The sequence below is a fragment of the Penaeus chinensis genome, chromosome 8, assembly GCF_019202785.1.
Source record: "Penaeus chinensis breed Huanghai No. 1 chromosome 8, ASM1920278v2, whole genome shotgun sequence".
NCBI lineage: Eukaryota > Metazoa > Arthropoda > Malacostraca > Decapoda > Penaeidae > Penaeus > Penaeus chinensis.
The window spans coordinates 16032662-16060161 of record NC_061826.1 but is presented as its reverse complement, the minus strand read 5'-3'; the positions used below and the strand labels follow the sequence as shown (position 1 = coordinate 16060161).

General features: G+C 37.1%; 1 protein-coding gene across 5 annotated transcripts in view; it reads right to left on the bottom strand.

Moving 5' to 3' along the window:
• Positions 1-27500, bottom strand: part of LOC125027918 (YTH domain-containing protein 1-like) — a 53230-nt gene that overhangs the window by 18203 nt on the left and 7527 nt on the right. For 3 of the 5 annotated variants that reach the window (XM_047617064.1, XM_047617066.1, XM_047617065.1), the window contains exons 7-9: positions 27293-27410; positions 25712-25796; positions 24176-24387 (exon numbers count right to left, since the gene is read on the bottom strand). In XM_047617064.1, the coding sequence (XP_047473020.1) occupies positions 24176-24387; positions 25712-25796; positions 27293-27410 (415 nt within the window). Of the gene's footprint in view, positions 1-22898; positions 24388-25711; positions 25797-27292; positions 27411-27500 lie in introns of all 5 variants that reach the window. The other 2 variants (XR_007115068.1, XR_007115069.1) reach the window with 1 other exon arrangement.

Sequence of the window (27500 nt, the reverse complement as noted above, 5' to 3'; positions counted from 1 at the left end):
ATATAAAAGCATGATAAACAATTTGGCTGATCACAAGAACCTGCCAGAAAACCCTAAATTCTCATTATCATCATCATGACCACTGTTATTATGATCATTACAGATGGTTTCTACAGGGACATACATTAGGCAATCAAAATTGCATCTGGTGACTATATTATCACATAATTGACTTTAAATGCAGGCTCCCTCCCTTCAACAAATACTTAAGATGTCATAGCCTGTCCAGCCTGTCCAGCCTGCCTGACAAGAGGTCACTTCCAAATGAGTCCAGGGAGGGAGGGACCAATTGGTCATGAACGACTGATGGTGCCATGGACAATGTAAAACACAAGATGAAACAGATGTGACTAAAATGCAGTATTTGGAGATTTGTTATCTGTAATAATCTCCCTCTCCTTATCATTACATATAGGAAGACATTATATAAAAAAAAAATTACTCTTGATTTCAAATGATATCTGACAATGACACACAAATGACAAGTGATGTGAATTAACATTTCCTGTCTCTCACCATGGCCATCTCTGAAAACCCTATTTTATTCACTGTAGGCCTACCTTTTTTTGCCTTCCCTCTTCCATTTCTGCAACAATTTCATTTCTCATAAATAATTAATTGCCCCACACTTCAAGGGGCATACTCAAATATATGGCAATAGCTAAAGAAATTAACTGATCCTCTATCTCCACTATACAAATCCACTTGTAAATAGGAAGGGGGGAGGGGGGGGGGGGGTCCTCAACATTTCATTTAGTTAAATTAGAACATATGCTTCCTATATTAGGAACACCTTTTCACACTCTCCTCTATAAAATATACTTTAACTGTGTAATCAGAATATTAGCAAGAAAAGCAATCAAACAAAAAAATATGTAAAAGTTAATTATGCATCTTGTTTCCATATCATAGTAAATATACATTTTTATTCTCTTTTTAATCACAATACAAATTCAACAGACAAAATGGAGAGTTGGGATGGTCAGGGTTATTTTCCACTCTGTAATATGTTACTGTTAATCCACTCAAAGAATTTATTTTTTGAAATCAAAAGACTGGATTCAACCCAATCCATATAACAGCCTGCATTCTACTACTGCAGATTCATACTTTTGTGGAAAATAAATCAATTCTGACCAGGATAAAAGTTCTATATGAAGAACCTCAAAAAGTCATTACAATATTAGCATTCACATTGGGTTTTAACTCACAAGGTACAAGATATCTACTGATTTTCAAATACAGAAGTACCTCACACTGACTGAACCTCGGTGACAGCCTTTGGTAGAGTTCATTATCCTTGACTGACAAATCATCACTCCCATCATAATAATTAACTAATAATAATAATGTTCATAATGATGATAATAAAAAATAATATTAACAACAACAACAATAATCATAATAACAATAATAACAATAATCATAATAATAATAACAATAATAAAAAAGATCACCAAAGCAGCTTCTAGTGCAAGTGAAACTGGACCCACCAAATCAAACCCTGATACTATATTCTCAATATGGTAATTTCAAAATAATGGGATATACTAACACGCACTCACACACTTGCTCTCACTCTCACTCTCTCATTAGCATGCATGTCAAAGTTGATTTATAGTACATACATACAGTGTCACTTTTCTGGGAAGTAAATTATAGTTTTCAGATGGCTGTACCATAAATATTAATATTCACATTGAAAATGGACTCATGCATCAGTATCATTTTTAGCATTAGCTTAGTTTTACTGGTAATAGTGACTGATGTTTATATTAGACTTCTTCTGCTGATAGTTACAGCTTTATGTAATTTCTGTTAATATTCATTGAAATATATTGCAATTTTTATTACATATCGTGTACATTTCCTAGTGTAATTTTTGACAGGTATAATTTTACAACTGGTGGGTGATTTTAAGAAGTTTAAAGTATTATTATGCAAATGTTTTGTTGCATTAAGGTCACTCTTTGTTTAAAGGTGTGCAAGATGATATAAAACACTTAGCAGGTATATAGTTAAAAGTCCAACAAAACTTTGATGCAATTTGAACTTTGTTCAAGAGAAGGAATTTTCCTATGTGAGTGAGTGAACCCTATGCAGATAGGCAAGCAATAACATTAGATATGACCAAATTTCCAAGATTCTTGCATACGCCCATAAGAGTGACCCCTTCAAAGCAATGTCACACAAAGAGAACCTGATCATAATACCCAAAAACAGCAAAGAAATGAAACACCGACACAGATAACTGAACTGATCCTCACACGTGTCTGTACTCTATTCAAAGTACCTGTGCCCAAACTGGAGAAAACCTACAACTATACATCTTACCAAGGGTAAAATTTTTTGCACCGTTCACCAATCATTAATCTCGGATGGGATAAACACTGACAGGTTTTAGACTGTAAATACACCAGGGAGCTGAACCATGCACCATGCAGTTGCAGATCTGTCTGTGCCATAAAATATACATGACAAGATTTGAATATTCAAATTCTAAGAAATTATTGAGATACATTAGTTGCATATCTTTTCTGGCCTTGTATCCAATACCCTACCAAGCAGGGAAAGTTGAGGTGTTCTAAGTATACCTGTCATCTTTATCAGTGTATATTACTGTGCGTTACCTTAGTTGTACAAATAGATGAATATCAGATTACTGTAATAAGCCATTTATTATCTATTCAGACAATGGCCAATCCAACTACTTATATATCTGAGGCATCTCGTAGCCAATCTGAAGTACCATGCTCCTTGTAGGGTGTGCAATATTCTTACAAAATTACAATCATAAGACAGTTCCCAAATAACTAGAACTATTTGGTCACTGTAGGTACTGTAAACAATAACTTCCTAGAGCTATATAATATGGTTAAGAATATCTTAACATGGTTCTTTGTTATTTGAACTCTAAAAATATAATTTGAAATTAGGGTAATGTTAAATATCATTACCGCAATAATCCAAAAGCTACCTCACTAATACCACAAAATAACAATAAAAGCCTGAAGGAATGTTTTCCTAACATACTCTCAAGGGGGTATGCAGAAATATAAGTAGGATGAGTATGTACAGCTTGCACCCAACACCTGAGCCCAAGATTTGAGCAGCTTGACAGAACACTCATGAATCAAAACAAAAAATAAAAGCCATAAGTAAAAATAAACAGCTTTGAATAACAAAAGGACTATAACCAAGTTCATATCCTTTTCTTGAAACAGAAAATGAGGAATTAAGATATAAAGAGACACAGGAGGAAAATATCAATAAAGATTTCCCCGTCTATACAAGATTTCCTTTTCACCTGTTATTTCACCTGTTAAATCTTCCTGTCTGATTTTCAGTGCAATTCAGTACAGCAATAATAATAAAAATAATAACAATAATAACAGCTAATAATAATGATGATCATAATAATAAAATGAATTACAAATACTGATGGAAAAGAAACAATAATAGTAATAAAAAAAATATCAACAACATCAGTAAAAAAAAATATCAACAGCAATAATAATAATGTAAAATTTAATAATATAGTAATTCACTAATAAAAGTAAATAACAGCCTTCCCAAATCTGAATGCAAACCTCTGCCACTCCAGATATGACCCAGAAATCGCAGTACTAAACCCACCGGACCACATGACCTAGCAAAAGGATTATGCACGTAGGATCATTCTAGCTCCACAGATATTACCTATCTACTCACATCTCTGCCACTCCAGGCATGACCCAGAAAGAGCACTGACCCACCTGGTGCACAAGACCCAACAAAAGGAGTGGCAAAGGTTTGAGTCCTGCTCAGATGCGGGTGTTTTTCAAGTCATTCATCAGAATCATCATAATAGTAAAAATAATAAAAATAATAATAAATGACTAAATCAGTGTACTGGCAGCATGTATACAACTTGCACATCCTGGATGTTTTTATACAACAAATAATAACTCAATCACAAAGTTTACTTTTTGAACTGGTGTTGTAAGTTTCTAAAAGGCTTATCACAAAAGAGCAAATTACTGTCAATCTTGTACTTTCTACTACTGTACAGATTAGAATGTCCCCTCAAATAAAGTCCAATGACCCATCTGATCTGTACACTTTACAAACATCACATGCTGACTGTTGGTGGGGAAAAAAAAAACAACAGATAAACATTTTACTGCTTATCAAAATATAATTAATCATAATAAACCAAGTCCAAGAAAATAGGAGCTTCTCAAATCATTCTCAAGTCAGGATTATTGTTCTTCTGACTGGGCCCAGGCATAGGGGAGCCAGACCTAAGCTTTATTTACTGAAATCCTGCTTATTATTCACAGGTAATAAGGATCTGTAATCCTTGAAATCTGGCAAATAATGTTGTGCAGTTGCATGACAATTTTTTTTGAATGAGCAACATTCCAATTATTTACAAATAAGTGTTTAGACTGAAGTGTGCATTCTCAAATAACTTGAAGAATATGGTAAATGACTAGTGTAAATTGTGGATTGCACAATATACAAGAAAATTTGCCCTCACATGATAATCCCTATATTTTTCTAAGAAAAAATAAAAAAATACAGTCCTGGCAATACTTTCTGTGGGCAACAAGTCTGCACAAACCTCTGTTTGTGCAGACTTGTGTACCCTCAATTATGTTTATCTATATCCTACATACATTCATATATACACTTACACAAAATATTATTTAATACACACTTTCTATTGTGAATTCTCAAACCGTGACTACCCAATTATCAATATAAACTAATCCAATTAACTAATCAGGTCAACAGCCTGACTGATAAAGATGTAAATATCAATATATCATCATACTTATTGTGACAGAAAGCCAATAACCCACTCAGTGCTGATTATAGAGCAGGCTTGACTGTGTGTGCCATGGGTTCTTACTGTCCAGTCTAAGTAGTCCTCAATCACTGGAAAGGTACTGCCTTCCAAATGTTTGTCTACATAGTACCAATTTAGCATGATGTTCCGATATATGTTTATTGAATATATATTGACACTCACAGTAACAAGAATTGCTGGTTGCAACACAAATGTGAAATATGAGTACCAGTAATTCAAAAGTATTTGTACTAGTTACTGATCAAGGTTGTTAAGACTGAATAGTCTGAACTGAACTGAATATAAATCTGATATTATTGTTACTGTTACTTTTATCATCATTACTGACATGATGACTATTATGATATCAAAAATACTACCAGCAATAAATATCTTTTAATCTTAAAAATCAAGGAGAAGGGCTAACAGGCTGAGATCAGGTGAGTAACACCTTAGGGACGAAAGCATTTCTGGAGCCATCTGTATGTGAAAGACCTTCTGGCATCAATGAGGTACATCAATAACTTGAAGGGCAATGCATGAAGTTCTTTAAAAACATAGAATGTCTCTATTCTGTAAAGCAACTTTTGTTTTGCCTGATGAAGAAGAAAAACATCCTGATTCTTGAGCTTTTCATGTTCTTCATATAAAATACTATACACACACACACACACACACACACACACACACACACACACACACACACACACACACACACACACACACACACACACACACACACACACACACACCCCCCCCCCTTTTAAACAACACACCTATACAATACCATCATTTGGTGAGGAATAACCCTCTGTAAATATCCTTAGATATGTAAAAAGAGAAGAGACATTGATGAAAATCCTAGTCTCAAAATACAGAAGTCTACTACAAAATGTTAAAATAAAATAAATTTTCTATTGGATGCAGGCCCGCTTCAGAATCCTTTCATTCAATCATGGATTAAGATCACCAAAATCTAATCTACTGATCTCTGGCTCATAGACAACACACTTGTACAAATTTATCACAGGAACTTTAGTGTACTCCAGCTGATAAATGGGTAAGTCTTTGAATGTCAATGAAAATGTAACTTGGCAGAGATAATACAAACAGATATATGACACTATTAACATGTGCTACAATATTTCTTTTCCAAGTACAGTCAACTATTAAAGTCTGCATGGTTGACATTCATGAGCTTTGCCCAATTAAAGGAAGTTAAAAATACTGGTAATTTACATCCAAACCAAACTGATTGAGCATACTGGCATTACATGCTTCCACAGAGCAATAGACTGACAGGACAGACTGAGACAAGGATGCAGGGAACTAGTTTATTTGATACTGTTTGGCCTTTTCCCTCCAGCCTCAAGGCCACAAGAGAGCTATTTTTCCTCTTATTCCTGTACTTCCTCCCCCCTAACTGGGCCTTTTGTTGGGGTGGCTTCTCATTCCACCCAATCTCCCCAAAACATTAGAAGCCAACAAGTGCACCCTCCCATCCCTTCCCCCCTCCCCCCCCCCTTCTCCTAGGGCTCCTACCACTCAATTCTTACAGTCAGGGAAGTGTGGCTAAGCTACTCAGAGCCACATTTTTTTTTATGTATAAATACATAAACTGATGATACGTGGATGATTTATTACATGATTTATTACAAAAGAAAATGTGATGAATATACACTTTATTGCATGTATTTTACTTTGATGTTCTTGTAACTTTTCACCAGTGACTCTCATATCCAAGGGATAATTACTCGACCAGTATTTAGCCAATCAGCACAAGACATACGGCCTCTGAATGATTTCTGCAAACAATAAAAATGAGAGCTACCCTCTTTTTCTCAGTTAGAGCAAGGTTGTGCGGAAGATCTTCTTACTGACCTCATGTCTCAACTCTTCAATCATCAACACCAGTAACATCCTGCAAGGTCCTTCATTGTAGACAGTAAGAGTGACTTTCTATGCTGCTGTTTACCCACTGCCATAGCCATAAGAAGCAAAGACCAGTAACTGACAACTTCTATGGATAAACAGAATATGGGACCATTCACTGCCATATCTCCTTTGTTTAATGTAATATGTCTGTGTAACTGAATGTACTCTGGCACATTCCCTATCCTTCCCTCCAACAATAATTGCTATGCTTCACTCACCTCTAAGTGGTTAAGACCACCATTAAAAATATAAACATATCATTCAAGACAAAATCATGAATTTACATATATGACTTGAAATTCAAAGACAATGGATGCCTTGGCCTAGGTGGGGTCAACTTCCAGATGGCATTTAAAAATGCCATGGCAATGACAGTTTTAAGGCTCCAATGATGATAGTTCTTAGGCTTTCCAAAGTCAGTAAATACTTCAATTGCACTGAGGTCATGATGCTTGCCAGCAAAGGGAAGGAACTGGAAAAGTTTTGTGAAGGGATGTTTGGCCGTTGCTGATCTATACTTAAATGTTGATCAATCTACTGTTCACTCAATCACAAGAGATGGTATGATGATGATGTGATTATAAAAGCCCAGCTATATCCTCTTAACAATATTGGAACTTTGGAACATTCAGTATGGGAATTAGGAATGTTGCCTTAACAAATGTTAAAGACCAACTGATTGTTTCTGGGATTTGTCATTCAAGAAATAGTGCAACATTACATTTTGCTTTTATGCTATCCTATTTATAATGAATATTATGAAACAGTTTTTTCAATAATAGTCATAATCATCGTCTGTCTCGCTGAGCTTAAAAATTGAAGCATAACATCTATTTGAAGCATAACATCTATATATTATGTGAGTATATATTACACAGAAATTTGTATAAACAAGTAAATAAATAAATGAATATAGATAGACATGTAAAACAGGAACATTTACATTTTCAAAAAATACTGGCAGCTGTATCATTTTAAAGAACTTTTTAAATTACATACTTTTCTCTTCAGGAGCACTTAATTGATTTTTTGGAAGTCAATACCTTGGTATTGGCACATGAGCTAAAACAGCTGAGCCATTCCCTGATGGACTGCCTCAAATATATTTCTGTGGGGTCTCACTAAGGACCTGGGGGAGTTCTCCAACCAGAATGGCTGCTGAGTGAAGACCCAGATCGCCAGTTGAAAAAGGGCATGTTTTCGATGAAAATATTTTTACATATGTGTTGCAGCTGTCCACCAGACCCAAAAGAAGTGTTCAGATGCTTGCATCATGTGTGCATGATGGGCCAAACAATTGAACTTCAACAGGCTTGGCTGCTCATAACATGGGTATTTGTCAATTAGAAGATCTAATTTCTTCCATATTTCTGATCTTCTTCTTAGTAAGAAAAAAATAAATAAATAAAATAAAACATAAAAAACATCTTCATACAATCAATCCTCTGCCACAATAATGTCAAAAACATTTTTCAGTTATCTTTCACAAAAATGAAACTATTGCTTAATGAGGTAGTGCCATTTGTGTGAGGAAATTATGGGATGGCATCAAGTCAGTTGTTTGCAGAAAATGAACTAAATCTTTACACTAATTGTGAGGAATATAGGGTGATGGTTTCTTCCTCTCCAATAACTTGCAATCAATCTACTGATTGTAGCATACAAGCAGGCTACCTCCACAAAATATGATCTTTCAAAATCTAATTGCCAACTTGCACGTTTGCTAGACTCAAGAAAAAGTTATCTAGTCTATATCTACAAAGACTGATGCAATTTTTGCAATATTTTTGGATGGTTAGACCATAACTGACACTATGAATAATGTGAGATGGCAATATAAAAAAATAGTAAACAAATTAATTATCACATTTTTTTCATAAACTGATAGCAACTGCTTTTCTCACCTTATACACTCAAAATGTAATATTTCAGAGCATCAATTCTATAAACCTATCAAATTATAAAAATGGAAAAAATATTCTCTCTAAGTTATGTTTTGTCAGCCCATTTCCATACATGGAGAAATTACAGTCACACAGGGATAATTCCTTAGGTTTGCTAAGACCTAACCAAAACAATGTTCTAGGGGAAACCCTAATGAAGATTATCCCGAATAAAAAGTTATACCACGAGAGAAGTTAATCCTGACCTGGTGTGCATCTAATATAAACATGGTTAATATCAATTAAAGGCAGAAATGGCCCATAACATGTGAACTACAATCAAAGATCTTGTACTTCTCAACTTGAGATGCCTTTGTCAAAATCAGAATAATAGTAATTATGGCATATATTCAAGAATTCATTATAACCAGTTGTGGATAAAAAAGGCAGACTAATCCAAAGGTATCATTAATTAAATATTTCTCTCCAATTCAACAAATTTAACGGTATATCTTCTATATGTTTAGTGTTTGTGTATATATTTCAAACTGATTTCTCTATTTAAAAAAAAAAAATCTCTACAGAAGTTAGACTGCCTAGCAAAAGATAAATAAATAAATCCTTTATTTCTGAATTTTTACTTGTGTAGCTCCAATCGAAGGTTGCAACTGGATTCTTCACCATGTTAACTTGTCAAACCCCACTACATTGCTGACACCTTATCAGTTAATTAGTGTGCAGACCACTAAAATCGAAGAGGAGATTCTAACTCTGAAACCTTAAACTTTAAATTTTCTTAAGTCATTGGCAGCAGGTCTATGTTAGCATGTTTAAATAAAGCCATCTCAAATCAGATTTTAGCCATAACATGTACAATTACTGCTGAGGCAACATCATATGCAGTGCCATTGCATCAACAAAGGAATCGAGTCACAATTATGTAAGCCAGTGGATATAATCAAACCAATACTGGTAAAATTTCTGTGCCTAACAATATGATGAAATATCATTTCTTTACCAAATAAATCCAGGTACCTCTCAGCCTGCATGTAGTCCACTATTCAAGCATTAGGCTTACTTGATAGGCCAATTTCCTGAGCGTATGGCTTGCAGGCCTGGCCCACACAAACACGTGTGCCATGTGGAGACTAACTGCCTCCCAACTGCAATGTTATTATCTCACTTTCTGTATTACCACTTTCCAAGGTCTTCATCTGTCATTTAATATGCTGTATCAAGATGTTAATAGATGTTTTTTATTGCACACACTCAAAATAGTCTATAACTTATGAAAATTTCTGTGACACATCCTGTGCTGCCTGTTACAGAGGGTAAGAACACAATTCAGAGCATGGAGATGGTGTTCTTCCTGAAGCCAGCATTCTTCCATTCTTTCAACAAAATATCTAGTTAAAAAAAGAAATATAATGTATTTTACTGACTTTTTAGAAGCTTTTCAAAACTGCATTAATCAGAATTTTCAGTTAACTGCCACTGTGAATGGCTTGCTCTAGTTATGTGAAGTGGAAGCTGAGATCTGTCCTAGGTTACAGCATTGGATCAATAAGGCTGGTTAAAATATTTGTGTGGACATATACATAGTCACATATACTCATGTGTGTGTGTGTGTGTATACACACACATCCATCCGTCCATCCATATATCTATTTATATATATATTTATCTATCACACACACACACACACACACACACACACACACACACACACACACACACACACACACACACACACATACGCACACACGCACACACACACGCACGCACGCACGCACGCACGCACGCACGCACGCACACACATACACACGCACGCACGCACACACGCACGCACGAACACACGCACGCACGCACACACACCCACACACACACACACACCTAGTTTGTGCACTGTGGGTTCTTCTAGCATAGTATTCATGTATATATATATATATATATATATATATATATATATATATATATATATATATATATGCATATATATAAGATATATATGTGTATGTGTATGTATATGTGTATATATATATATATATATATATATATATATATATATATATATATATTCTACATATATGTATTGATATATATTTCATATAAATATACATATATATAGATGTATATATATACACATATATATAGATAGATAGATACGTATATATACATGTATGTATATGTATATATACATATATATGTACAATATATATACAATATGTACATACAAATTTAATCATGTTCTATGTATGCATACATATACATACATATTTCCACACACACACACACACCACACACACACACACACACACACACACACACACACACACACACACACACACACACACACACACACACATATATATATATGTATATATAAAATACATATATATACATATATACACACACATATACTTATACATATACATACATATACATATATATATATATATATACACACATATACATACATAAATACACATACATACATACATACATAAATATACATTTATATATGCACTATATATATGTATATGTAAAAATATGTATGTGTATAAATATGTATATATAATATAAATAATATATAAATATATAAACACACACACACACACACACACACACACACACACACACACACACACACACACACACACACACACACACACACACACACACACACACGGACATATATGTATACATATATAATGTATATAATATATATACACATACACATATACAAATACATATATATACACACACATAGGTATATCTATGCATATGTAAATATATGTATACATGTATATATATACATATACATAAATACATATATATATATATGTCTATATATATATAAGTATATATATGTATGTCTATATATTTATAAGTATATCTATATATATATACATTTATGCATATACTCGTATGTGTATATATACATACATATATATGTATATATATACTATATATGTATGTGTCTATATATAAATATATATATATATATGTGTATGTGCATATATATATGTATATGTGCATATATATGTGTATGTGTGTGTATGTATATACATGAGTATAAGTGACTAAGTATATGTACAGAAGAACTAAACCTGGCATAATAATCCAATGTAATTATATGAATGTATATCAATATATCTCTATCTCACTTATTTATGTATCTATTTGTGCATGTGCATATATATATACATACATACATATGTATATATACATATATATATGTATATTTATGTATATAAATATATATGTATATTTATGTATATAAATATATATGTATATTTATGTATATACATATATATGTACATATATGTATGTATACACACATATATACATATATATACACATATATATGGTAGAAAAACCCACAATGTAAAACTAGATTTATTGTGGGTTTCTCTATCAACACGGTAGTGTTTTCACCATTCATACATTTATATACATATATTTACATATATATATTGCTACATACTTTTATATATATTTATATACATCTATAAATATAAAAGTCCATCACCTTTTATAAATCTCAAAAATTGTCAAAATCAACCATTTATTAATCATCTCATAACCAAGAAAATAGAAAAAAAAAAAAAAAATGAAAAGAAAAAAGCAAAATCCCTGAAAGTTTACTAACCTAGGATTCATTTATTCATCATCTACAAGTAATCTCTTTTATGCAACTTGTGGCAAGCTTGCAAGGTTCCTGAACTTCTCCAGCAACCCATGATACTGCCTTGTCATTCTACTATTACTGTGTCTTAGTCTTTAATTAAAAGATATGTAATTAGTCAGAAATCTGAATTTTTGTGAAATTAATGATTTTTGGAGGTAAATTTGTAGGAATATACCATCCAAAAATTGTAGGGGGCACAGTGATTCTAGAGGAACATTTTAAAGGTCTACTGTTTAGAAATTTGTAAAATTCTTCCAAAGCCAGCATTCTTACGAATCTTTAAAAAAATACTCCTTTGAAATGGGTATAATCACTAAACTGTAGTGCTAAATAAGCACAATCCTTTCTGCCCATGGAAGATATGGCTCTGTATGACCCAGAAACCACCAATCTCTAATAATTAAGCCTTTGAATCAAGAGGTATCTGATTCCTATTTGCAGCTACTATAGCTAGTCAAGTAACACAATCCTTTAATTCTTCTTGATACATTGTTGGTGATGGGACTACTACTGTCAAACTTGTTAGCATGGTCTACAACACACAAAAACATTCCATAATAAACACATCTTTAGCTCCATCGAGGTAAAAATCAAAGATTACTTCTAGAGCACTAACATGTTACTCTCGTCTTTCCACCTGCTGAAGCTTTCACTTTCACTTCCACCAGCTTTAACAATAACCCTTGAAACACAAGGAACTGCCATATTCAGTTGTTCATAGGACTTCCTCCATCATTCTAACAAAAATGGTGACCCCTTTCAGACAAAATGCTCTTTGTTCAATTTCATCAATGTTTAAGTATATTTAAATGGTCTGCCACAAAACAGATCATCATTTTGTCTTCTGACTTTTCTTGTCAAGTATACTGAAAAGAGTGTATGAAATCTGATTTCCAAACAACAAGGGGTTATATACTTCAGGCACAGTTCATGTGGAGACACTGACCAGTTATCCCCTTCCCGACAGGTCACGCTATGAGGCGTCAAAACAAACCGCTCGATCTGTGGCGTGTGGCTGTACGCCACAGACTGAATAGCATAGCACAAATTTTTCTGAAGATAAGGACTTATCATTATAATAATGATAGTACAGAAAATAAAATCTACTACCTGAACTTTCTTCATAATACATGGTTATGATGTTTTAGATAATCTGCATAGTTAACTAGGCATATAATTAAATAGGCATGTAATATTCATGGGCAGAAAGAAATACCAAAAGATATGTACTTATGTGATAAACATCAACCAAGCAACTATCTTATCCAGGAGCTTTACCTGTTATGCCCTTTTGCATGGTGTGCAGTAAATGACAAAAACTGAGAGCGACATAGAACAATGTTCTACATGAAATACAAGTATGGAGAGTTTGGTAGAAGTCTATGGAACTCTATGTTGCAGATGCCCCATACTCCAGGAAATGCAGTATATCAGTTATTTGGTTACAGGCTAAAATGCCTCAATTCATCATGATATGAAACATCCAGTCTATGTTCCAGGGCCAACTGTCAGACAATTAAAAAATGTAATTGCTGCACATCCACATATCATAAGCTAATAACACAAAATGTGTTACTGTAGCTACATATAAATTCAGTCACACAGAGGATGTATTTAGCATGCTATATATTAACCTGTAACCTTCACAGGTAGCATATCGCCAACACAAACTTTCAATGGTATTACCTGTGCCATACTGAGCCATGCACTGGATTTCAAATATGAAACCACTGAAGTAAAAAATCTGAAGCACAGATCGAGCCCCAACTGTACAGTCTTGGTTGCAGTAACAAAGAAAGTGACTGAAAAGCTGACTTCAGAAGGGTTGCCTCTCCTCAATGACTGTAGCCAGGACCAACCAAGGAAGCAAAGGTTTAGTACACACAACTTAGATTAGGCTTGACTACACATAATATAATTAAAAAACATCTGGTGTGAGTGAAAGATTCACCATATCACAATCAGATGTCACATGACTAAGTATATGCATGTTTTTGGTCAAAGATTCTTGATTGTGTAAATATCTCCTTTTATAAGGAAAAGCAAGAAAAATATTAATATTATTCTTGTTTCAACTCTCATTCTGTTTTTCACTGATCTGGTTCTATTGCATTTTATTGTTTAGATATGCCTTCATATTTGCGATATTTCTGCTACATAATTTTACCTCCAACTTTAGGAAGACAGGTTATATTGTGTTCTTCAGATTTGTATACATGGATTTTACATCTAAATGTAAAATTTTTACTTGGAATATCAGGGACTGACTTCTGGGCTTGAAATTCTACAAATAAATATATTTGAGTGCTTTCCTTTCTTTGCTAGAATATCAAAATATTTTATTTTCTTCTGTTCAAAATCAAATCTAGAACCTAATATGTCCTAATAATGCATCAATCACAGTGTATGTTCATATAATGACTGACTAATAGTACTGCCTTAGATTCTAAATAACAACTGGAAACTTTTCTCTTGCAAGCACAGTTGTGGAAAGAAATAGGCTGCAGAAACTACTCTGACAAGGAGTAAAAGTCTAGCAAACTTTACTACCACAGCTCTTCATGATTTTTCCTATCAATATTTTGTGTGCGATATACAGGGTTTTCCTTGCATTTTTACCATTCCAATATTTGAATGATCATCCAGTTTTTCACTGGAAGTTTCCTCTTCATTAAATTAATACCACTGCCAATGCACTTTTATTAATATGTTCTAATGTAAAATACTAAAAGCTTTTTAAAACCTGACATCAAGTAATCCCAAGTGTCTTCTGATTTTCAACTAAGTTAGTAATATACACAAGAATCATCATCCTCTACACAGCCTTTCACAGTTATTTCTTAAATTATTTCAGCAAAATAAAAGGTCCACCTAAATCTCTACCTCTTAATAAAACCCTAGAGAAATAAAAGGGACCATCATGAGCAAGGGAAGCAGAATCAGCAAATCATTGACAAACTCTGCAAGTGACATTGCTGCATTCTTTAAACCACAGTAACCGTAAGTTATACAAGTTATCAAAAAATGTGAACAAAAAATTTGCAGCATAAATGAATAAACTATTGTGTGGCAAGTCTCCTCCAACCAGAGAGATCAGCCAATTTTATCCCCTCTCCCTGACCACATCATACAAATATGGCTTAATTTTTCTTTCATTTTTATTCATTTTGTGGGATGTCTCTTCTGCAACTGTTTTCAGATTTGAGCCTCAAATGTGCAGTAGTTGAGTGAAATATAATTGGGGGGGGGGGGATAATAAAGCTCTTGATATATCAAAGACCAAACTCTATGAAGTCTGGATCAATCCTTGATAAATACAGAACTGAGTATCGAATACAATCTGACTGAAGTATCAAATCTGTTCATGAAGAATCTGTAGAGAATCAGAATACTTGATTCTAAGCACATTCTAAAGATTGGTAAATCCACCACAAATAACAGTTTACATAATTCTACACTGTTTTGAAGGCAAAGACTTAGCAGCATTCAAGATATCTATGTATGCAAATTTCTTTATTAAATTCAAAGTAAGGACTGACTCGATACTTTCATATTCTGAAATGAAGTGAGTTTCCAAGAGTGGAAAGGTCAGTTGATATAACGGTTGCAAATGACTCTGAATAGCAGGAGACAAACCAAAAGTTGATGATGGGCTTGGTACGACAGTCTAATGTTTATGGACCTTTCCTTTTTACAGAATTCATAATCAATGGTACACTGTTTATACAATTTCTGGAACCTAACTCCTTCTGATGGTAAACTTGACATGATAACCTTTCAACACCATGTCAATATGCAACAATGTTTGGGATTACCCCAACTGCCACTTTTCCAGTTGTTGGACTGGCCGTAGATTGTACTGATGTAACATTTTTGCTTGAGGTTTCATTGAGTCTGAACGACTAATGATTGAAATAACTTTAGTGAAGATACCTCTAAGACTTGCAAAGATTAGCTTATGTAACATGAAATTTGTTCAAATAAATAACCCATGTAGTTTCCTATCTTAGGGGCATTTTTTATCATTCTAGAACAATCAGAAATCTTCTAAGTCCATGTTTCCAGACTTGTTGACCTAAAGGGCCACTACTGTTGATAATTGCAATTTGTAATAATTGCAATTATTAACACCAAATATCAGACTTTTAGCTTTAGTTTTAACCCCTTCCCAACAGGTCACACGCTGAGGTGTCAAAACAAACAGCTCGATCTGTGGCGTGCGTTATGACGCAGCGGAGTGCAAAATCGCTACGAGCCGGTGATTCGGCTTGATGTACCGAACTCCCACGCTCAAAATCAGCATGTTGCCATTGCCATTGGGTTTTTTTGTTTTTTTTTTTCCACCTGTCATCAAGGGTTTAAAATTGACAAAGATATGCTTTGGGGGGAAGGAGGGAGGGAGAGAGAGAATATATATTTACACATGGGAATATATACAAGAACCCCTTGGCAATTATGATGGTAAGTTCCTAAACCTGTTCCTATGTTGCAAAAATTATGGTCTATAATCCTCCCATCATTTTGAAGGCCAGGAGGACAATGATCGAGTACAAATAAGCCTCTCAATGGTTCACAGAATAAATCTCTATAATAAAAATTAAATCATGTACACATATATCTGAGAAAGTAGCATGTGCACTGCAACAATAATGATAATCTTGACAATACAACAGCTGCACTGTTCCTGCCTGGTAATGAGTATGAGGAGGATGGCCACTGCACCAAAAGAGTTTTCTAGTATGACATGGTCTTAATCCAAGATACATAGGTTTTTTCAGTGGCTGTGCGGTCCACCAAACGGGTAAATTGGTATGGGCCACCCACAGCATTGGCAATATGCCGCCATGGCATCATAGTAGATGCCACCCTCGAACAAGGGTCATTTATCTAATTGATAGTTTTGAGTTTACTATATATAAATATATATAATATATAACATATGATTTTATATATTTATATATATATATTTATATATATATATATATATATATATATATATATATATATATATATCCCTTTAACAAAAAGTCATGTCTATAGACGTGAAAACAAACCGCTTGAAATGTGGCATGCAGCGTACCAAAGCACTACGAGGCGGTGATTCACCCGTCACCAAGGGGATTTATACATACATACATACTGATGTATGTCCATATCTTTCATACTACAGCAGCTGGATCATTAATTTTTTTTTTTTCTTCAATATCTTAAACACCAACAAAAGCCGATAAAATAACAGTGTGACCGGAATGTGCAAATAGTAAGTTTGTGAACATGAAGCAACTGCAACGTATATGGAATTCAAATAGTGTAACCATGTCCTTCAACAAACACAGGAATGCATAACCTGAGTACCACAACAAAACAAGGTATCTGTCTCACACCATGCATCTAGCAAGAATGCATAGTTTGCAATGTCATAACATTATGAGAGAGAGAGAGAGAGAGAGAGAGAGAGAGAGAGAGAGAGAGAGAGAGAGAGAGAGAGAGAGAGAGAGAGAGAGAGAGAGAGAGAGAGAGAGAGAGAGAGGGAGGAGAGAGGAGGGAGGGAGGGAGGGAGGGAGGGAGGGAGGGAGGGAGGGAGGGAGGGAGGGAGGGAGGGAGGGAGGGAGAGAGAGGAGGGAGAGAGAGAGGGAGAGAGAGAGGGAGAGAGCGAGGGAGAGAGCGAGGGAGAGAGAGAGGGAGAGAGAGAGGGAGAGAGAGAGGGAGAGAGCGAGGGAGAGAGCGAGGGAGAGAGAAAGGGAGGGAGGGAGGGAGGGAGGGAGGGAGGGAGAGAGGGAGGGAGAGAGCGAGGAGAGAGGGAGAGAGCGAGGGAGAGAGAGAGGGAGAGAGCGAGGGAGAGAGAAAGGGAGGGAGGGAGCGAGGGAGAGAGGGAGGGAGGGAGGGAGGGAGGGAGAGAGGGAGAGAGAGAGAGAGAGAGAGAGAGAGAGAGAGAGAGAGAGAGAGAGAGAGAGAGAGAGAGAGAGAGAGGAGAGAGAGAGAGAGGAGAGAGAGAGAGAGGAAAGAGAGAGAGAGGAGAAAGAGAGAGAGAGGAGAAAGAGAGAGAGAGGAGAAAGAGAGAGAGGAGAAAGAGAGAGAGGAGAAAGAGAGAGAGGAGAAGAGAGAGAGAGGAGAGGAGAGAGAGAGAGAGAGGAGAGAGAGAGAGAGAGAGAGAGAGGAGAGAGAGAGAGGAGAGAGAGAGAGAGAGAGAGAGAGAGAGAGAGAGAGAGAGAGAGAGAGAGAGAGAGAGAGAGAGAGAGAGAGAGAGAGAGAGAGAGAGAGAGAGAGAGAGAGAGAGAGAGAGAGAAGAGAGAGAGAGAGGAGAGAGAGAGAGGAGAAAGAGAGAGAGGAGAAAGAGAGAGAGGAGAACGAGAGAGAGGAGAAAGAGAGAGAGGAGAGGGAAGAGAGAGGAGAGGGAAGAGAGAGGAGAGGGAAGAGAGAGAGAGAGGAGAGGGAAGAGAGAGAGAGAGGAGAGGAGAGGACAGGAGAGAGGAGAGAACAGGAGAGAGAGAAGAGGAGAGGAGAGAACAGGAGAGAGAGGAGAGGAGAGGAGAGAGAGGAGAGAGAGGAGAGAGAGGAGAGAGAGGAGAGAGAGGGGAGGAGAGGAGAGAGAGGAGAGAGAGGAGAGAGAGGAGAGAGAGGAGAGAGAGGAGAGAGAGAGAGGAGAGAGAGAGAGAGGAGAGGAGAGGACAGAGAGAGAGAGAGAGAGAAGGAGAGAGGAGGAGAAAGGGGAGAGAACAGGAGAGAGGAGGAGAGGAGAGAGAGGAGAACAGGAGAGAGAGGAGAGAGAGGAGAGAGAGGTGAGGAGAGGAGAGAGAGGAGAGAGAGGTGAGGAGAGGGGAGAGAGGAGAGAGAGGTGAGGAGAGGGGAGAGAGGGAGAGAGAGGAGAGAGGAGAGAGAGGAGAGAGAAGAAGAGAGGAGAGAGAGGAGAGAGAGGAGGGAGAAGAGAGAGAGAGAGAGGAGGGAGAAGTGAGAGAGAGAGAGGAGAGAGAAGACAGAGAGGAGAGAGAAGACAGAGAGAGAGGAGAGAGAAGACAGAGAGGAGAGAGAAGACAGAGAGGAGAGAGAAGACAGAGAGAGAGGAGAGAGGAGAGAGACGACAAAGAGAGAGGAGAGAGAAGACAGAGAAAGAAGACAAATTGAGAGAAGAGAGAGAGAGAGAGAGAGGAGAGAGAAGACAGAGAGAAGACAGAGAGGAGCGAGGAGAGAGAAGACAGAGAGGAAGAGAGGAGAGAGAAGATAGAAGACAGAGAGAGAGAGAGAGAGAGAAGACAGAGAGGAGAGAGGAGGAGAGAAGACAGAGGAGAGAGGAAGAAAGCAGAGAGGAGAGAGGAGAGAGGAGAGAGAAGACAGAGAGGAGAGAGGAGAGAGGAAAGATAAGACAGAGAGAGAGGAGAGAGGAGAGAGGAAAGATAAGACAGAGAGAGAGGAGAGAGGAGAGAGGAAAGATAAGACAGAGAGAGAGGAGAGAGGAGAGAGGAGAGAGGAGAGAGAAGACAGAGAGAGAGGAAGAGAGGAGAGAGGAGAGAGGAGAGAGAAGACAGAGAGAGAGGAGAGAGGAGAGAGGAGAGAGAAAGAGGAGAGAGGAGAGAGAAGACAGAGAGGAGAGAGGAGAGAGAAGACAGAGAGGAGAGAGGAGAGAGAAGACAGAGAGAAGACAGAGAGGAGAGAGGAGAGAGAAGACAGAGAGGAGAGAGGAGAGAGAAGAAAGAGAGGAGAGAGGAGAGAGAAGACAGAGAGGAGATGAGGAGAGAAAAGACAGAGGACGGAGGAGAGAAAAGACAGAGAGGAGAGAGGAGAGAGGAGAGAGAAGACAAGAGAGGAGAGAGGAGAGAGGAGAGAGAAGACAAGAGAGGAGAGAGGAGAGAGAAGACAGAGAGAAGACAGAGAGGAGAGAGGAGAGAGAAGACAGAGAGAAGACAGAGAGGAGAGAGGAGAGAGAAGACAAGAGAGGAGAGAGGAGAGAGAAGACAGAGAGAAGACAGAGAGGAGAGAGGAGAGAGAAGACAGAGAGAAGACAGAGAGGAGAGAGGAGAGAGAAGACAGAGAGGAGAGAGGAGAGAGAAGAAAGAGAGGAGAGAGGAGAGAGAAGACAGAGAGGAGAGAGGAGAGAAAAGACAGAGGAGAGAGGAGAGAAAAGACAGAGAGGAGAGAGGAGAGAGGAGAGAGAAGACAAGAGAGGAGAGAGGAGAGAGGAGAGAGAAGACAAGAGAGGAGAGAGGAGAGAGAAGACAGAGAGGAGACAGGAGAGAGAAGACAGAGAGGAGACAGGAGAGAGAAGACAGAGAGAGAGGAGAAAGGAGAGAGGAGAGAGAGGAGAGAGACGACAGGGGATTGAAGACAGAGAGAGAGGAGAGAGAAGACAAAGAGAAGGAGACAAAGAGAGAGAAGAGAGAAGAAAGAGAGAAAAAAAAGGAAAGAGAAAAAAGGGAGGGAGGGGGGGAGAGAGAAGGAGAGAGAGAAGGAGAGAGAGAAGGAGAGAGAGAGAGAGAGAGAGAGAGAGAGAGAGAGAGAGAGAGAGAGAGAGAGAGAGAGAGAGAGAGAGAGAGAGAGAGAGAGAGAGAGAGAGACAGAGAGAGAGAGAAAGTTTTTTTTGCATGTAAATGAATTCTCTAGATTTTCATCTTTACTTACCCAAGGATTATTTTCCTAAGACTTGACTGCATACATATACAGATCATAAACCAATAATATCAATTGAATTATGCAAACAATTGACTTCATGGAAGATGGAAAGAAGTCAGTGGGGTTTCCATTCTCAAAGAGTAAAGAATTATCCATTTCTTCCCTCTACACTACTGTAGACTTGATGATCATAATGCAATCTAACCTAAATTATTTTTAAAAATATCAAAATATCTTCAACTTACAATTAAAAAAATATTGCATTATTATTATTATATTACAATATTTTCAATTCAGGACACTTCGTTCTCAGAAGATACAAACATTATCCACATTTTCAATAGCAGATCAACTTCCTGTATTTCCCAGAAAACATGGTTACTGCATGAACAAAAAGTTTCATTTTAGCAACTCCATCTCCAAGCATATAAAAACTGTTCTGAGCAAAAGCTAGAGAAAAACATCCCTGAAAAAAAGTGATTTGAAGTGATTAAGCTCCCAAGTGTTATAATGATGTTTAATTACTCTAAAGAACTTCCTCACATTTAAAAATGCATTTTACCACACCGCTTTCAAAATCCATAAAAAAAAATTGATAGTCAAGAAACCCCCAAACAACTGGAAGTTAGACTTTCAACGAGACATGTACCCTTTCTTCAGCTTTTTTCCTTTCTAGTTTTTGTAGCATTTGCAATTCTCTGTATAGGCTTTCCTTTCGTGGGAACTTGTATCACTGTTGCAAAAAGATGGCATCAGCCTAGTGCTCTTTCCAGGAACCTTAATAATTTCCATAGCCTGATAAGGTCTTGGAATGGTCATTTCTTGGATTTGGAGCCTGCATATATTTCTTCTAAAAGTGTAATTATCTAAAGGAAATATACCAAGTCCCCAGCCCAAACTTGACAACTTGCAGCAGAGTACCATCTGAACAGGCCAACTTGGCAACACCATTAAAAAATACCCAGCTGAAAAAATACTTTATATGAGAAACTGGTTCAATGCTAAAGCCAGTAATATTTCCTTAGGTCCCAGAGAATACTGAAAATATCAGAAAAAAAGTCCTGCGGTTCAGGTTGTACATATATATAGTCAATAGCTTTTAACCCCTTAACGACGGGTCACGTCTATAGATGTCAAAACAAACAGCTCGAAATGTGGCGTGTAGCTGTACGCTGTGGCGGCGCGCCAAAGAACTACAAGCTGTTGATTCGGCTTGATGTACTGAACTCCCGCGCTCAAAGTTGGCGCGTTGCCATTGATCGCCAGAGCGTAGTTTTTTTGTTTTTTTTTAGTTTTCTTCACCCGTCACCAAGGGGTTAAAAGGTATAGCAAACCAGATTTTTCTATCAACTGGGATAATCCAGCCAAAGTAACACATACTTTCCCCATCTTCTGCCCACTCCTCACTCCCACACACCCTTTTTTTTTTTTTTTCAATGTATTGTTCAAAGCCAACAACAACTTCTAGCCAAGCTGAGAGCAGCAACAACTTGGACCACATAAACGAGGTCAACATTCTTGGGTTATATCTTTATGACAAAGACATCAGTACTAAGTAACTATCTTGCGCCACTGTCCTTACTTGAACAATGTCATTGGTTTCTTGCATTACTCCTTTAAGAGTAGCAAAAGAGCTGTATCAACTATTTAAAATTCATAATGCATTCTAAAATATCAACCTTTGATAAGCTTTTAGTATTTTCCTCCTGATGACTTTAGTCATATTTACACAAATAATTGAAAACTACTTATTCCCTCTTATGCAACATGAATTCAGTTATCATGATTCTAGAAAAAAAAAAAAAATTCAAACCAACGGCTCTCAAAAATAGCTGGACCATCAATAAAAAAGGCATTGATATGGTTTGCTCTTTTTAAAGAGAGAAGGACTCCTCGATAAATACTGATTCACTGAATATGAAAAAGTATGAATAATTATTGGCATACTCACCAAGTTCGAAGATGATGTGTTGTGTTGACAATACAGATGGCAGGGACTTGCCCTCTTGCTGTCTTGAGCGCAACACAATGCACTGATATTTCACCATTTCACTTTTACTTCACTTCTCACTTTCACTGATCATTTCTCACTCACTAATATCCCCCACACTATTTCACTAGCCAGGCAAATACTCTCTCATTGATCAATGACTTAGCTCAGGGCTTCAGTCACCTATTAATCTCTTGTGTGAACTTATAGGATCTCCAACACACTTGGTCCTGAATGCTTGAGCGAGTCCATGCAAGACACTACCTTACAAAAAAGTTTATGACCAATACCTTACAGCTAAGCCGAGTCCACATGGTGGGGCCTGGCTCTGTGCCAACCTGCTAGTGAGTGTCACCTACTGCTGGTATATGGACTTGACCCAACCACTCACTACTTTCACTGAAAGTTCATTATACTACTATTTGGATAATGGTCTCTTAAGATATACTGACGGACAAGTCCACTGGGTAGAACTTATTTACCAGCATATATTTACTCTTCTACTATCTGAAGTTCTAATTATCAAAAGGAAACACCTAGTCTATGCCTGCTCTTGATGATGGTAGTTAGGTATTAACTGATGTGGAGGTACGCACTGCACTGGTTATGTTTGTGGTGGGTGTGTCACTCACTAGCCAGGTTGTGTGAGAGAGAAAGGGACAGAGTCCTGTGAGAGGATAGGGGTCCTCAGCACTGGGGTGAGAGACAGAGCGGTAACAAGACACTGAGGGAGTGAGTGGGGCTGACCCACTAGGGGCCATGCCAGTCTCACGTGTTTACCCTGATACTAGCAGAATCCGTGACACGTTGCCACCCACTTACTGACTGTCAGTCCATTTACTGTATTGGATACTGGAGAGTCTTATCTGCTAGTTGCCACTGTTGCCACCATAGAGAATGCTACCATACATCTCCTTCCACAACACAACTTCAACCCGAGACCAGCACTGACTGTTGTTTGTGATGAATACTGAAAAAATTGTCTTGAATCTGTCTAAATACTGATTTCCACTTATTTAAAACTGGGTCATGTGTGCTGTTGCATAATAGAATTATAGGGTTTCATTACTAAATCAGTTTCAAACTGCAACATGTGTGGTGTTATGTAATGTGATGGCCACAGTACTAGTTGTGCACTGGTGAGAGATGAAGCTATCATTACCCAGAGAGCCATCACTGGCAACATCAATATATGTAACTCTCCAAGCCGTGACTGAACCTTGGTGGTAGTGACGCACCTGAAGCTTACGTCCCCTCGGCCCCGGAAGTTTCCACGTTCTCTGGGGCGGCCACGGCGGTCTCCTGCTGGTTGTAGTGGCCGGCGGAGAGGCCCCCTGGCCCGAGCAACGCGTGCTGCTCGCTTGCTTTTGTGCAAGACTGGTGTGAGATTAACCCCATCATCTTTGGGAAAGAGTCGACAAAGCTCCTCAGCTACTCTTGGTTCAATCTCCTACAAATAGAGATAAAGATTCTTTTTGCTTTTCTGCTTGAGTACCTTAAGCATTAAATTTAAGTGAAAAGAGATCCCTTCACTAAAGTTGTTATTCAAGCAAAATACCTTCAGATCTTGCAGACATATATTTTAAAATCTTGCTTTACATCTTCAATATTAAGTTACTCACTTTTTCATTCAATTAAAGCTTTAACACATTTCCAAACAAGTTCATGGAATACTGAAATAATTAATTTAATTTGGGCTTACAGGCACTGATGTTACTTTGAGCATATACACCTTTTCCATATCTTTATATACAAATAATAATAATAAATCTTCATTGCAGTGTAACATGGGTTTGTTCCTTCCTAATAAAGCAAAACAATAGCAGATTAATTGTCAATGAAATTGACAATTTAAAATCAATACCTTACCTTAGGTGAGCAAATTTTAATCTTTGGTCTTTACTGCGATCACATAAGCAATAGCAAACAGGACTTTAGATTGTTCACTTACATACTTCTTGTAGGTTTATAATTTCATTCCTTTGTACTCTATCTCTTCTTTTACATATTACTGTATACACGTATATGAAAAACACACAAACACACACCACACACACACACACACGCACACTTGCGAACAACCGCACGCACACACGCACGCACACACACACACACACTCTCACACTCTCACTCTGTCACACTCTCACTCTGTCACACTCTCACTCTGTCACACTCTCACTCTGTCACACTCTCACTCTGTCACACTGTCACACTGTCACACTGTCACACTCTCACTCTCTCACACTCTCACACTCTCACACACTCACTCTCTCACACTCTCACTCTCTCACACTCTCACACTCTCACTCTCTCTCACATTCTCACTCAGCGTCTTGACAATTTGATTATAAGAGCATCTTACAGGTGACAATGGTTCATTCATATCTGCAATGAGACACCTAAGCAAGATAGATAGAGAGACAGATAGACAAAAATCAACATTCATTCCCTCACAAACAGAAGTCCTCACAAACCTGACTGCTTAATCTTAGAGTAAGAACAATATTGGAGATTCAAATAAACAGGATAAAACATCCAAAAAATAATGAGTGCATGCTGAGTTTCTAAAAAAAGAGTGAATTATAGGTAATAAGAGTAATGGAAAACCAAGCCATATCAGATCTTATAAAATTCATGAGACTTATATCATCCCGATTTACCTTAATACAAGCTTCATTCTACTTTCTATAGGATGCTCAGGAATATTTAAAAAAGAAAACCACAACAGAAGGCATAAAAATCAAATAGATGAAAAAATCCATTTGCACTCTTACCTGACCATCTCTTCCAATCTTCACTGGTTTGCCTTCATTCCAGGGATTATAGAGATGCTGAGTTTTGGTGAAGGAGAGATCCTTCCTGCAAATGCAAAATGCATAATCATTAATACCAGTATGCCTATGTCATATCTATACATATACAAGTGGTATTAGGGAATGTGACATACACAAAACCTATGTATAAAATAGGGGAAAGGTCTTGAGAGTTGGAGAGTGAGAGTGAGAGTGAGAGTGAGAGTGAGAGTGAGAGAGAGAGAGAGAGAGAGAGAGAGAGAGAGAGAGAGAGAGAGAGAGAGAGAGAGAGAGAGAGAGAGAGAGAGAGAGAGAGAGAGAGAGAGAGATATGAATGCAGGTAATGCATACATACACATATATATATATCCCAATGCCGTCGGGGAAAATGAACAAAAAATGGGGAAAATGCTGTGCCCATTTTCTATATTTTTTGTGAAATTTCTGCTCATAGATGGCTCTGCTAGTGCTTAGCCACAAAGGAGTCAATTAGTAGACCTTGTGACCATACGTGATTTGAATTGGCGGGAAAAACGTGTTTTTTACTAGTGCTATGGATATCGATGGTGTTATTTTTATTATAAACATTATAATTATTATAATGTTTTATAATATTAGTAACAGCAAAATAAGATAATGTAAAATATTTCGTAAATCAAAGAAAAGGGTGAACGGGAGAGACGGGCAGTACTCCTAACTGGCTCATTGGTGACTTAGTACAAGTATAGCCATCTATGTGTATAAACAATCAAACAAGTACTAACAGTGGGCAAAGCACGTGTCTACCCGTCGTATCCGTCGGCAAGGGATTAAATATATATATATATATATATATATATATATATATATATATATATATATATATATATATATGTATGTAAGTATGTATGTATGTAAGGGAATAATGCAAAATTGCTAAACTAAAAAAATAAACTTCCCAATAGGTTTGTGCACTCGTGGCGAGCCGCAATGCTCATGGCATCAGGTTCATGTCATCGAGCCTAGAGCCAGATTTTCCCGTGACGGCATGTTTATGTCACCTGCCATGACCCAGATTTTTTCATGATGTGATGGTCACATCCCCCGGATCCAAGGGGTTAATCCTTTTTGAGTCATAGGGCCCTTTAAGAATCTTATAAACACTATGGATCCTCTTTCTCAGAAATATGCACATGAACACAGCTTTGCATGCAAATTGTATAATGTACTTTATTTACTGAGATATGATTGTCTCATACATATATGAGATACACAAAGTATGATTAAACTATAAAGTAAACAATTGAAAAACACACACACACACATGAATGTTAAATTTTTGGACCCTCTGAAACTCATCCGTGGACCCCCAAGGGATTCCTGTACCCAAGTTAACTCTCTTTCGCCGCAGTATACAGCCGCACTCCGCAATTCGAGCAGTTTGTTATGACACTGCGAGGCGTGTCCCGGCAGAAACAGGTTAAGAAACCTTGCTCAAGAGTAATCTCTACCAATTGGTAAATTAGATATACATTTGTGATCTTAATTAAAAAGAGAAAATGTCATTTGTAAGTAGAGAATTACCTGGATATCCAATCCATCTCAAATATTCCCCCCAAAGCACGAGCTGACAATCCTGGAGGCAGAACCCAGGATACTGGGGGAAGGTCTCTTCTTGACTCCCCTGACAGGCGTGCAAATCCTGAAATTGCAAGAATAAATCAGTAAATGAAAATTTACATAGCATGGCAATCAAAAGATAAACCCCAGCATTCAAATTCAGTATTTCAAA